General features: G+C 55.9%; 2 protein-coding genes across 3 annotated transcripts in view; one reads left to right on the forward strand and one right to left on the reverse strand.

Annotated features, from left to right (window-relative positions):
- Positions 1 to 1174: 1174 nt before the first annotated feature.
- On the forward strand, positions 1175 to 9376 carry Nt5dc2 (5'-nucleotidase domain containing 2). Its single transcript, XM_034498084.2, has 14 exons — positions 1175 to 1447; positions 4978 to 5162; positions 5267 to 5341; positions 5576 to 5631; positions 5734 to 5827; positions 5932 to 6060; positions 6162 to 6222; positions 6307 to 6409; positions 6504 to 6605; positions 6831 to 6912; positions 8466 to 8552; positions 8644 to 8784; positions 8873 to 8937; positions 9039 to 9376. The coding sequence occupies exons 1-14, from the start codon at positions 1228 to 1230 to the stop codon at positions 9298 to 9300; spliced, it is 1662 nt and encodes a 553-aa protein (XP_034353975.1). The 5' UTR covers positions 1175 to 1227; the 3' UTR covers positions 9301 to 9376.
- Positions 9271 to 13356, reverse strand: part of Stab1 (stabilin 1) — a 29584-nt gene continuing 25498 nt past the window's right edge. Inside the window, exons 54-69 of one of the 2 annotated variants that reach the window (XM_076931354.1) lie at positions 13210 to 13263; positions 12927 to 13119; positions 12238 to 12387; positions 12056 to 12160; positions 11784 to 11891; positions 11513 to 11706; positions 11275 to 11419; positions 11059 to 11192; positions 10804 to 10969; positions 10607 to 10716; positions 10394 to 10513; positions 10173 to 10322; positions 9992 to 10096; positions 9755 to 9901; positions 9548 to 9664; positions 9271 to 9460 (exon numbers count right to left, since the gene is read on the reverse strand). In XM_076931354.1, the coding sequence (XP_076787469.1) occupies positions 9404 to 9460; positions 9548 to 9664; positions 9755 to 9901; positions 9992 to 10096; positions 10173 to 10322; positions 10394 to 10513; positions 10607 to 10716; positions 10804 to 10969; positions 11059 to 11192; positions 11275 to 11419; positions 11513 to 11706; positions 11784 to 11891; positions 12056 to 12160; positions 12238 to 12387; positions 12927 to 13119; positions 13210 to 13263 (2055 nt within the window). In that variant the 3' untranslated portion in view covers positions 9271 to 9403. Of the gene's footprint in view, positions 9461 to 9547; positions 9665 to 9754; positions 9902 to 9991; positions 10097 to 10172; positions 10323 to 10393; positions 10514 to 10606; positions 10717 to 10803; positions 10970 to 11058; positions 11193 to 11274; positions 11420 to 11512; positions 11707 to 11783; positions 11892 to 12055; positions 12161 to 12237; positions 12388 to 12926; positions 13120 to 13209; positions 13267 to 13356 lie in introns of both variants that reach the window. The other variant, XM_034498083.3, reaches the window with a different exon arrangement.

The following is a 13356-nucleotide window of genomic DNA, read 5'->3' on the forward strand; positions in this document are numbered from 1 at the left end:
TGTACCTCCTCCTGAAAGTACTTACCTACCTCCGGGAGGGCAGGCCAAGAAGAAGCCACACACAGCGGACCCCTGGCACCTGTTGCCATATCTCTTGGTTCTGAGAACTGGAACATGTAGAAAGTGCATCCACTTGGAAAAAATTTACATATGGCCAGGTCTTCACAGCCCACCTAAGTCATTGGACCTGCGAGAACTCAGCCACCCATGAGCTCACCCTTTGGTATCCATGACTACCAGTACCCAGACCAGAATCTGGAACACCAGATCCTCAGCCTAGGTACAGGCAAACTACAAATGTACACATTACATTCAACCTTAAACCCAACAGCCACGTGTGCTCAGTTGGGTAGCTCACCACTAACAAGGCCCTGGATGCTAGGCCAGCCTTTCCTAGTGTTCACCTGCAAGCTAAGAAAACAGAAGTGGGTGGAATGAAAAGAATTTCATTGAGACAACACTTGAAAAAAAACATGGCAATTCAACTGGGGCCCATCCATTTACAGCCGCCAAAACCAGGAGGTGGCCGCAATGTTCCTGGCCCACAGCCAGAAGAGTACGCCCAGTAGATAGGCTCCTAGTTAAGTCGATCACCTGTGTTGGGTACCAGGTAATACAAAGAAAATGCTGCCTCAGCAGACCTCAGCTGCCCATCAGGCCAAGTGGTGTTAGCCAGCTTGGGACTGGTACTGAAGGCACGCACATAAGGCTCTTGTCGTCTTAGGTGAATGAGCGGCCTTGGCTCCAGTGGAACGTGCAGTCAGTCAGAAACTGGGGCAGGGGCACGAGGCCTGGGGCAGGAGAACTTGCCTGGAAAGAATAGGACAGAAGCGCAGGGGAGGGACAAAAAGACCCTGGGGTGAAGGAAGAGCCGTACACTCGAGCACTCTTGCTCCTCGGGCCGTCCAGGGCCTCGCGGAGACCCGGGCTCTTAAGCTCTGTGACTTCCCGCTCAAGAGAGGAAAGGTGCCGCCATCGCCAACGAGATGACCAAAGGGGGGCGCAGAGACCCTGAGCCGAGCTGGGGACAAGGAGGCGGGGGTCGGAGCCCGCCCCTCCCCCTGGGCCGAGTGGTGCGTCCATTGGCCGGATGGGCTCCGCGCGCCTCCCCCATTGGCCGGCCGCCTCGAGAAGCACGCGGCCACGGTGGCGGGCGGGCAGTCGGAGGGCGGCGGGCAGGCGGGCCAGCGGACGGGCGGAGGGCGGCTGGGGCAGCGCGCAGGGGGCATGGCGGGTGCGGGACTGCGGGCGACAGCTAGGCGCTGGCTGCTGTGCGGAGGCCACGGCCGACCGCGGGCCGCCTCGTCCTCACCCTCCTGCCCTGGCTGCGGCCCGCCGGGTCCCGGAGCCCACTGCCCCAGCACCCCGCGCTCGGCGCCCGCAGACGGCGCAGACCTCAGCGCGCACTTGTGGGCTCGTTACCAGGACATGCGGAGGCTGGTGCACGGTGGGTGACTCCGGGTGGGCAGTGCGCTGTAGGTCAGCCGAAAGGTGCCTAACAGACGGCCAGGGCACCGTCCCGGGTGAAGGACGCTTGGTGGGGCTTGCCGGGGTCCCAAAACCTGAGGGCCAAATAGCGTTTTAGAAAAGGCTATATCGGATTATTAGGAGGTGCCTCTGCAGAACACCGCTACTCCTGGGCGGAGTGGGGGGTTTTGTTTTCTGGCGGCAGGAACTTGGAATGCCTGGAGCGGCCGCTGCGCACGCGGCCCCCTATGGTCTTGCTCCTGGATCCAGTCTGCGGGCAGTAGCGGTAGAAACCCTCCCAGCCCCTCGCTCTCCTCTGGACCTTAGTTGCAGTGTGTGGACAAAGACTGAGCTGTGCTCACAGATGGTACGACGTAAGGTGACACCAGCCGGACATTGCAGGCACCTCTCGGCTTGCCTCTGGCGGTCTACGGCACTCTAAACACTCAGTTGGAAGAACAGAAAAGTTACTGTAGCCCCCTTGCAATCCGGGGGAGTTGCTAAAGTCTCAGCCAGAGCTGTACAATGCACTCATTCCTCTCCTAATCATTCTCTTGGAATGGGCTGATGAGGCAGGAGATCTGAGTGCCGAACATCTGTCCATTTGTCCGGGTGGGTCTGGTGGGGCCCTGCCTCTGTAGCCGATAGATGTGGTCTGGGCTGCGGCCCCTATCACTGCCCAGCAGGGTGGCCCTTGACCTCACACCCTCTCAAGACCCTCAGTGTTCTGTCCCAGAATTGCGATGATGACTCAGAAAGAACAAGGCCAACCAGGATCCTGGGGAGCTTCTGGAGGAAGCCCCAGGGGTGATGTGGCTTGCATTGTCTGATAAGACAGAGTAGCCCTGACAGGAAGATTCCAGCTGTGACTGGACTAGGGCTTCCACTCCAGCTGTGAGGAGACCTGGACATTGGCCAGAGTTCACCTCTTAACAAGCTGCGGTCAGATTACTTGAGACCTCTGGAGAATGATTGGTCTGAGGCCTGGGAATACTGCAAGGTGAACAGGATTATTTAAGAAGTCTTTGTTCTGCACCTAGAGTAGTCTCTCTGAGTGGCTGGAGAAGCGTACCTTGGAGGGGTGGGGGTGGGGTGGCGCTATTGAGAATATCCTTCAGGGCTCTTCAGACCCTTACAGGCTCTCTGAGTTCTTGTGTGCAGGGTCACTTCTACTACCATGCCAGCATGAGCTAGCTTCTTGCCTCTGAACCCTGACCCCTTCTCCAGGCTAGGTTTTAGGGCCAGGGCTAGAAGCCCTTCAGAGAGCAGTGGAGAAGGGCTGTCACCTACACTGCTTGGCCTCATGGGACTAGAAGGCTAGGCAGAAGAATGATTAAAGCAGGCCGAGTGGCCTGGATGCGTCTCCAGTGCCAGGGTCTGGGTGGTTTGATCCAGTGCCTTTACCTCCCTGACCTTAGTTCTTCTCTGGGCATCGGAGGTGACAGTGTGACTTCTTCCTGGGATTGGAGGAGGGAAGGAGATGAGTTTTAAGACTCATAAGTGGTGCCGGGAGGTGGTGGTGCACGCCTTTATCCCAGCACTTGGGAGGCAGAGGCAGGCGGATTTCTGAGTTCGAGGCCAGCCTGGTATACAGAGTGAGTATCAGGACAGCCAGGGCTACACAGAGAAACCCTGTCTCGAAAAACCAAAAAAAAAAAAAAAAAAAAAAAAAAAAAAAAAATACTCATAAGTGGTAACCTCCAGAGCCCTAGAGCCTGAAGAAAGGAGGGCAGGGGCTAGACAGTAAATATTCTCTCCTGGCTTATGCCATGCACCCAAAGCTATGATTTCTTTGGTCCAGTAAGCAGGCACTGTGGGCTTCTTGCCCATCCTAGTTGTTCCCAGGAGGGTTTATATGCCCCTGAGAAGACCCTTAAAGGCAGAGGCAAGATGTAGTCAGAACTCTGCAAGCTTGAACCCACAAAAGCCATGTCTATGCTTCCTGACCCAAGGGTTTTCTGGACACAGCCAACTAACTCATAAAGTTGACATCCAGGAGTGTAGGGTTGTGGAAATATCCAGCTATGTGGGCAGCTGAGGCCCAGGGTCCTCGTGACAGCAAGTAAGGGGTGTCCGAGGCAGTTCTTTAGAGAGAGGTGTGTGCTGAGCATATCTCAGTGAAGATGCACACTTGGGAATCTTCAGAAGACTTGCTCAGAGCTGGCTGAGGCCTCCAGAGGAACCAGCCACACCTGTTCCCACACCTACACCCTGTACTTGACACTAAAGGAAATGGGGGTGGAGCCCTGTGTTCCAGAGGGGCCTCTGAGGCAACAGCTCGGCACGTAGAGGAGGTGTCTGCACAGTACAGCAGCCGCTAGACGTGCTGTGGAGCCAGAGTTTTTGCTTTGTGATCAGGATTAGTGTGGCTGACAGATTCCCTGGAGACTTGAACATCAAGTCTCTGAGACCATGCCTAGCCCTGCCTCTTCCTCATTCTGTTGCTCTAGAAGTGACCAAGGGAATCCCAGGGCAAGGCTTCTAGCTCAGAGGTACAGGTTCAGAGCAGAAATAGTGCAAAGTAGGTTTATTCCCCTTTTAAAAGAAACTAGCCTGGGGCTAAGACACCATTCTTGAATTCACAGATGCGAGAGGTAGAGCCTGGTCCTGCCTGGCTCACTTCCCCTCACTTCATGTCCTTCTCTTTACCCACTCTCCACATGGGGAAGACAAGGCAGGCGAGCCAAGGGCCCCAGAACCTTCTTGGCATAGTGCAGGGCTTAGCTTCCCTCTGTGAATCTTTCAGAGGCCTTTGTGACTATCACCAGAAGAGAGCTGGCTTGTGTCCCCAAAAGCCGACATCTTACGTCCCGCCTATGGTAATTAGCAATGTTCCCTGGCTTCAGCCAGGGAATGTCATTATGTGGTCTGGCAAGCAGTTGAAATCCGATTAGAGGGGCCTTACTCTCCAGGGCTATGCCAGGTGTTCCAAGTTGGCAGCCTCATGAGTTCTCTACCCCGGTAATGTTCTTGGGCCCCGGTCCTGGGCAAAGTGGAAAAGCAGCATTCATGGCCTCGGCCTCCAGTCAGGTCAGAAAAGTGCAAGCATCCTATGGGAGGAGTCCTCAGTCCCTACATGCTGCAGGTAACCTCAAGGGAGTGGAAGCTGAGGCCAGTGGAGAGTGGTGCCCCTGGGCAGGGTTTGAGCAAGGGGTATGACTCTTCTGAGGAATGCTGCCAAGGTTTCCACACACTGTGTCTGGTAGGACTTAGTAACCAGTCTGGGAGAGGCCCAGGTTCAGAATACATGGTGCACCGCAGGTGACTGGTTAACAGAAAAGTGGGGGACTGTGACTATGACCCAATCCCCAGAGGAAGCAGGCTAGCCCATTGCCAGTTCTGCCTTACCTTGGCTGGTTCCTTCTCTGTTTGGCCTCTACTGCAATGGCTAAGATGCCATAATCCAGTGTCTTGGGCACATGGGGGCAGGTAGCCACAAAGCGCTTGGGCCGTTTGCCATAACTGAGACAAACGTGATGGTTCTGCCTTCTTGGATCTCCTTCCCTCTAGACCTTCTGCCCCCTGAGGTCTGCAGCCTCCTAAACCCAGCAGCCATCTATGCCAACAATGAGATCAGCCTGAGCGACGTCGAAGTCTATGGCTTTGACTATGACTACACACTGGCCCAGTATGCAGATGCACTGCACCCAGAGATCTTCAATGCTGCCCGGGACATCTTGATAGAGCATTACAAGGTGAGGCCAACAGGACCGTGCATGACCTATGCCCTAGACTGAGTCCTGGGGTTCTGGTATCCTGGGCTAGGGGCTGGCACTGCTACTGACTTTTTACCCAACAGTATCCTGAGGGGATTCGGAAGTATGACTACGACCCCAGCTTTGCCATCCGTGGCCTCCACTACGACATTCAGAAGGTGAGTGTTTAGGCCCTGACTGACCCCTCCTGACTAGATATGCACAGGGCCAGCTTCTTCAACCTCCATCTCTTCATCAGACCACCCCCGATTCAGTTGTAGCTCTCCCCAGTAGCATCCGGTGGAGGTTTTGTTGGTGAGGGTTGGGGGGGGGGGTTTACCAGGAGAAGCTGGTTCAGGGCCAGCAACGAACACCTCCCTCACCACTAGCCCTGCCCCCTCCCCTGCCTCCAGAGCCTCCTGATGAAGATTGATGCTTTTCATTACGTACAACTGGGAACTGCCTACAGGTTAGTACCGAGTCCGCCTTGATCCTGCCCTTGTTCCTATGCTATCCCACTGCCTGGGCTCCTGCTGAGGGCATTTGTCCCCCCCACTCACCCCCAACTCAGGGGCCTCCAGCCTGTGCCAGATGATGAAGTGATTGACCTGTACGGTGGCACCCAGCACATCCCACTATACCAGATGAGCGGCTTCTATGGGAAGGTAACCCACACCACCTACCGTTGGCCAAAGCACCCAGACCAGGGATTTTGATCCCTCAGTCCCTAGTCCTTGGGATGGTGGCTGAGAGTTGACTCCCTCCCCAGGGCCCTTCCATCAAGCAGTTCATGGACATCTTCTCACTCCCAGAGATGGCTCTGCTGTCTTGTGTGGTGGACTACTTTCTGGGCCATGGCCTGGAGTTTGACCAAGTACACCTCTACAAGGATGTGACGGTGAGCCAGTGGGGACTGTCCCTTAGAGGAGCCGAAGTCTGTTTGCGACACGGTAGGCCTTCCTCTCGAGCATATCCTCACTGTCCCCTTGTTCCCTCCAGGATGCCATCCGGGATGTCCATGTGAAGGGCCTCATGTACCAGTGGATTGAGCAGGACATGGGTAAGGGTGGACAGTAGCCCTCACCATGGCCTCCCTGAGAGGAGGCTCACAGAACTGGCCCTTGCGACCCATCTTCCCTTTCAGAGAAGTACATCCTGAGAGGGGATGAAACATTTGCAGTCCTTAACCGCCTGGTAGCCCATGGCAAACAGCTGTTCCTCATTACCAACAGTCCCTTCAGCTTTGTGTGAGTCCAGGCCCACTGTAGAAGGATATGGGGAGTGAGGGGGCGGCACAGTACCGCTCCCAGACCTCTTATAGCCAGTGTCACCTCCGCACAGGGACAAAGGTATGCGGCACATGGTAGGTCCCGATTGGCGCCAACTCTTCGATGTGGTCATCGTCCAGGCAGACAAACCCAACTTTTTCACTGACCGGCGCAAGTACGGGCATAGCAGGGAGTGTGGGGTTGTGGGAGGAGGATGGAGACTCAAGCACAAAACCTAGTTGGCCTTGACTAAGTACTCTGTGCTTAGGTAAAGACACCCCCTTGCTGGTCAGTGATTTGCCACCCACCTGAGTGGGTGGGCCTTTACAGAGATAAGGAGGAAGTTACCTAGCCTGGCTCTGTCACCAACTACAAACCGGGCTCTTTGCTTTTCACGCAGGCCTTTTCGCAAGCTTGATGAGAAGGGCTCCCTCCACTGGGACCGTATCTCTCGCCTAGAAAAGGGCAAGATCTATCGGCAGGTAAGGATGGTACCTGGTGGGCGGCCCTGGGCTGTACAGGGTGACCGCCCAGCCTTGACCAGGCTTGCACTGTGGGGCCAGAGCCACTGACAGGAGGGCAGGACTGTTAGGAAGGAAGCTAGATGAGATACTAGGGATACAATCGCTGACAGTAAAAGAGAGCTTGGCCTTTGGTCACGTGCCTGCAGAGTGGCCTAGGCACCTGGGCCTAAGCACCTCTAGACTCCACTTTCCTCTAGTGCCCCCCACTTGCACTGTGATTCATGTGAACAGTTGTCACCGAACACCGCTACAGGCAACACCAGCCTGGTTGAAATCCTGCGGTGGGCCTGTGGAGACAGTTTATGGATTGAGGCACACACCCCCACTACCCATCCCCGTTTTTCCATGGAGCTAGGAAGAGGCCAGATTTGGGGCATTGGTGGCCCAGGCTGGAACCTAGAAGTCTTAGCTGAGATGGTCCTGGGGCTGGGAGCCCATCCTTGGCCAGGAAAGTAGCTTGGAGATGCCTCACGTAAGCTTGCCAGCTCATTACCTTTCCCGGTCACCATCCTACACTGCTGCACCCTGGTCTCGAGTTCTTTAGGTGCAGGCTTGTGCCCACAGCTCTGAGGCTGACGTTCTCGTCTTAGCATCCAACCGTGGCAGCCCTCTTTGGGGAAAAGTGACTTTCTTTCTTGGTGGCTCTCAGGCCTGACACTGTGTATTAGGCCCCGTTTAGTTCTCAGAACCCTTTCCCTAAGTCCTCGTCTTTCTTTCCCCTCTCTCAGCTGTCCCTTGAGACTTTTGACCTAGGGGCCACCTCCACGAAAGCTTTTCTGCTGCCCCCTCTCACCTTGCTTCTCAGTTCAGCTCTTTCATGGCTGCCCGCCACACCAGTTCCCATCTCTCTGAGGCTCACTGAGTTGAGCTGCTCTGTGAATTGTGCCTTGCTGAGTGTGCATTCCCACCCTGAAGCATGGTGCCTCTGGTAGCTGCTGTATTTCCAAACTCTGGCCCCTCTGCCCCACCCCCACCCACCCCCAAGCTTCCTCAGTTATGTCTGTGCCTCAATATTTTGATCTTTTCCTGGCTTTGGAGCAGGAAGAACGCATGGCCTGCCAGTAAGCTCTACAAGTTGTTCCACAGGGTCCCTTGGGTGAAGACTGAGGAGATTTACCAGCACTTCAGGTCCCTTTGCTGGAGGATCTGGGCCCTCCCTCCCTTCAAGGCCCATAGCTGTGAGGTCTGGGGCCCTCCCTGTGGTTTGTTTCTCACAGACCGATTAAAGCCCTTGCCTGGGTAGGTCAAAGGCCACTGTAAGCGGCCCTTGAGTGAGGGCCAAGCCGCCCTTACAAGAGATGTTTCTGCTGCAGGCAGGACCCCACCCCCCTATCTATTGGAATGGGGAAGCAGTGAGGGCCACAGAGCAGGGAGGCCACGGGAAAGGGCAGCCCAGCATCCGGCTGGCTTTAGCTGCCTCTGGAGAGTTGGGAGGACTGGTAAAGGACAAAGCCTGGCTCCCACAGCCATTCAGGAGCACAGTTGGCTCAGCGGTGTCCTCTGCTCCCCAGGGAAACCTGTTTGATTTTCTTCGTCTGACAGAATGGCGAGGGCCCCGTGTGCTCTATTTCGGTGACCACCTTTACAGTGACCTGGCGGTGAGGGGGTCGGACTTTTACCCAGGGAGGGGAGGGAGCCCTGGAGCCCTCCCAGCTAGTGCTGAGGTCTGCCTCCCATCCTTTCGCCCAGGATCTCATGCTGCGGCACGGCTGGCGCACAGGAGCCATCATCCCTGAGCTGGAGCGGGAGATCCGGATCATCAACACGGAGCAGTACATGCACTCGCTGACCTGGCAGCAGGCTCTCACTGGGCTGCTAGAGCGCATGCAGGTGGCAAAGACGGGGAGCTGGTAGATTGGAGCTGCAGAGGCACCTCCTGGATATCCGCTCACCACCTCCCCCCACCATGTTTCCCCAGACTTATCAGGACGCAGAGTCCCGGCAGGTGCTGGCTACCTGGATGAAGGAGCGGCAAGAACTGAGGTGAGCAGAGAGCAGCCATAGCACGAAGCCTGGCCCAGCCTTTTCTCTGCACGATGACTGATTGACTGACTGACTGACGAATACTGTGTTTCTCTCCCTAGATGCATCACAAAGGCCCTGTTCAACGCTCAGTTTGGGAGCATCTTCCGCACCTTCCATAACCCTACCTACTTCTCCAGGCGCCTCGTGCGATTCTCCGACCTCTACATGGCCTCTCTCAGCTGTTTGCTCAACTACCGTGTAGACTTCACTTTCTACCCGCGCCGCACACCCCTGCAACATGAGGCGCCCCTCTGGATGGACCAGCTGTGCACCGGCTGCATGAAGACACCCTTTCTTGGTGACATGGCCCACATCCGCTGAGGGCACTTTTATTGTCCTGGACAGACCAGAGGCCTTTCTGCCACCCTGACAAGCAATAAAAGTGGTCTGTGTCTTCCATGCGCCTCTGCTTCATTCCAGCCCCTCATTTGATCTTGAGGACCCTCTGGGTGTCGGGGAAATCTTCCTCCAGGACCGAATCCTGCAAAGAGGGAGGCAGGGTGCAGCTAAGCAAGGCTAGGCCCAGGGCCACACAACCCCTCCAGCACACTTCCCACCCCACACTCACATCAAAGGGTTCACAAAAGATGTCACTGCTGCCAAAAACAGGGTTGGGGACAGAAACCAGGGTTGGGCTGGTTCCTTCTTGCCATGGGGAGAAGTCATCATCTGCATTATCTTCTGCCTGAAAGAGGAGTGTTGATTGGTAAGCCCCTCCCCCAAACAAGACAGAAGGGCCAGCCACCCACCTACCCTCCTCCCCCAACCACTCTACCTGGAAGACAGAGAAGCTGAAGCCTCGGGGCTTGCCTCGGGCACGCAGGTAGAGGGCTCCAGCTACCAGCCCCAGCAGTGTTCCAGAAGTTACCACGACCCCCAAGCTTAATGCCACAGGTTGAGGCTCAGATCCCAGCACTGCCCTCTGTAAGGAGAAAGGCAAAGTCAAGGACGAGGCCAGAGATGTTCCCTTCTTTACCTTTTGAGGCCGTGTCTCCCCCTTCCCCATACTCACAGACTGGGGAGGTGTGAGCAGGGGGCTGGCCAGAGCGTGGATGACGCCATTGACAGCCATGATATCCCACATGATGACGTGGCTGACCACAACTGCCCCCGGGGCCTATGGAGAAACTGCAGTCAGGCCCAGCAGGTAAGCAAGGGCTGTGCCAGTAGGGTTTCAGTTGAGCTAGACTCACCAGCGGAACCAAAGAAATGTTGTCAGGGCCTGTATCGCTTATGAAGAGGCTAAGACCTGAGTGGGCAGGAAGCAATGTCCCCTGGCTGGCATTGGCACTCAGAAAGGTGGCATTAGAAGCATGAAGTTCTAGATCTGGACCACTTAGCGTCTACGAGCAGAGCAAGGTTTGTTGGGTTGGGCCAACTAGAGAGAGCAAACTGCCCAAGCCCCTCTTGTTACCATGTTGTCCATAAAGCCTTCGTTGACAGGAACAAAGAGTGTCTTGTAGGTGAGTTCATCATCCAGGAAATCCATAAAGTCCACACCTCGCTGGGTGGCGTTAGCGTAGCCCAGCAGCATCTGGGGATGAGGAGATGGGGCTGTGGGTTAGCTCTCTCTTTGGGGATCCCAACTGCCTGCATTCCCACTTCTGAGGCTAGGGCCCCTGCACACCCCATAGAAGGTGGAGAAGTTGGCAGTGGCGGCCAGGACATCAAGCAGCTTCCCGTTACACATGCCGATCCCGTCACCCACGAAGCCGACCCGACACCGGCAAGCCATGTCTGCGGGAAAGGCGAGCAGTCGCTCATGGAGACTCATGAAGGAGTTCAGGGGGCGACGATAGGCAGATGTCGGTGAAAGGGACATACCTTGCATGCGGTAACAGTAGGCGTCCCAGCGCTCAGAGAGGTTCTTGCGGATGCCAAGGCTAATTACACCTACACGATTATTACCACAGTCTGCCGCTGGGGTGACGACAGGGTGGGCAGCAGAGCCATTGGCTAACCAGCCCATGAAGCAGACATGAAAACCTAGCTGTAAAGGCAGGAGGAGAGGCTGAGACCAAAGCCCAACAAGTCAGTGGGCTTCCTCAGGCTTAGCTCCTACCCCTGAGACCTGAGCACCTGCTGGGCAGCAGAGAGTTGAGGGAGAGAAGCGAGGACCGCTCCCTGGTCCTCGCATGCTTCCTTGGCCTCTGAGAAGGTCAAACCATAAGGGCCACTGGTGGCCTGGATGTGGAAGACACCAGCCTGTTTTTCTGCAGGAAGAAAAAAAGTATATGATTAATAGGACAGTAACCAGATAATGCAGTGGGGTCGGGGGTGGGTAAGCAAGCACACCCTGGAAATGTAGGTCAGTGCACACAGCGTCTGTGTGGCAAGGTGATGACTCTCCCAGGCATCGGTCCACAGGAGGTTCAAGCTCCTCTAGACACTGCAGCCCATCACCCACGTAGCCTATATGGCACTCACAGCGCCGCGTGTTCTGTGGGCAGAGAGAGCAAATGCCTCATAGAGACGGGAAGCATGGGGCCTCTGCACACAGGCTGCTTGGCTCCCCAGCTCCCCACCTGCTTACCGGACCGGTGTTGAGGCAGTCCGCATGCTCACTGCAACCTCCACGGTGGCCATCCAAGCATGGGTCACGAGCTCGGCAATTCCAGCCATCACCCTCATAGGCAGGCAGGCAGGTACAGGTGACCACTGTCCCTACCTGGCTGCAGTTGGCATGCTGACTGCAGCCGCCATGCCCCTTCTGGCACAAGTCTGCCACTGGGGGGCAAGGAAGAAGTAGTTGAGCCAGGTCCTAGAGCAGGTCCAGGGCATCCTACCTTCAAGTCACGGCTTACCTGTGCACACACGGCCATCCCCTTCGTAGCCCAGGCTGCACTCACAGCTGTTGCCCAAACGGCACACGGCCTGGGGTGCACAGGGTGGGGTGCACACAGGCTGCAACTCTGTCCCAGGACCCATCCCATATGATCAGGTCAGTAGCTGCGTTTCTAGCCACTGTGTCTCCCATCCACCCTTGGGGCCTCCACCTGAGTGTGCAGCCAGGGCATGTATATACATATAGTGTTTACACATATGTCGCATAGGTACAAGGCCAAGGGCTACTCACCCAGCTGCACTTCACAGCGTGGCCCAGTCCACCCTTCATCACAGAAGCAGGAGCCAGAGCCCCCAAGACCTTCATCACAACGTCCATGTTGGGTACAGTGGCAAGCTGGAAAGAGGGACAAGTTCTCACACAGGCCTAAGGAAATGGGTCAGGGTAGAATGGACAGTGAGGAGATGACTTACCTTGGCACTGGGGTCCAAAGGCACCTGGGGCACAGAGTTCACAGGCTGTTCCAGCAAAACCCGGATGGCAATTACACTGTCCACTTCCGCTTATGCCATCCATGCACACGCCATGGTCACTGCAGGGGCTTCTGGGGCCACCAGGGCAAGCTAGGAAATAGTGTAGATATGAGTGGGACCGGAATCTCTCATAAGAACGCACCCTCCTGCGTGCAGCTCTGCCATCTGTGCCTTACCAAATGCCAGCCAAGGCTCTTCAAGGAGTACCAGTCCACTCATGTCCCCACACCCCTGAGACCACATGAAACCCAGAGAATGCCCAAACCTTTCAGCACGCCACACCAGATATGAATCTTCTAGACACCTACTCCACTTCTTATGCATTCCCCACCCTGGAGCACCCCAATATCCTTTATTTAAAATCTTATTTAAGCATGAGTGCTCTATCTGCATGTAAACCTGCACTCCAGAAGAGAGCATCAGATCCCATTACAGATGGTTGTGAGCCACCATGTGGTTGCTGGGATTGAACTCAGGACTTCTGGAAGAGCAGCCAGTGCTCTTAACCACTGAGCCATCTCTCCAGCCTCCAGTATTCTATCTTAAGGGCGATGACTAGAGCTTTGTCTTCGGCCATCTTGGGAACTAGAGAAACTGGTCAGCTTGTCTGTAACCCTCTGAATGCTTACCGTGGCAGTCAACGCCATAGTGACCAGGACAACAGCTGGGCTTCCAGACGGTGGTGACACAGTTGCGGTGGCAACCCACGTGGTTGCGGTTCCAAAAACCAGGTGTTATCCAGGAACTTCTATGCATTGTGAAGGAACGCAGTGGAGTTGTCCAGAACTTGGAGTAGTGACGCCAGCAGGCCTGAGGGCTGCCCTGGGTCAAAAGGAGTCAGGCCACAGCCTGAGCTTGATTGAGGGTGCCCTGCCTCTACCCCAACCCTTAACTCAGCCTCCAGCCCCTTACCTGCTCCCGTGAGCCCCGAGGACAGGGTGGCTCCAGCCCACAGATGCTGCAAGTCTTCTGGAGGAGATGGAGGCCAACACTGCAGGGTCAGGTGGATGGACAGGAGAGGACAGGTGGGCTGGGCCCCTGCCATGAACCTGTGGCCTG

Source organism: Arvicanthis niloticus, chromosome 3, assembly GCF_011762505.2.
Source record: "Arvicanthis niloticus isolate mArvNil1 chromosome 3, mArvNil1.pat.X, whole genome shotgun sequence".
Lineage (NCBI taxonomy): Eukaryota > Metazoa > Chordata > Mammalia > Rodentia > Muridae > Arvicanthis > Arvicanthis niloticus.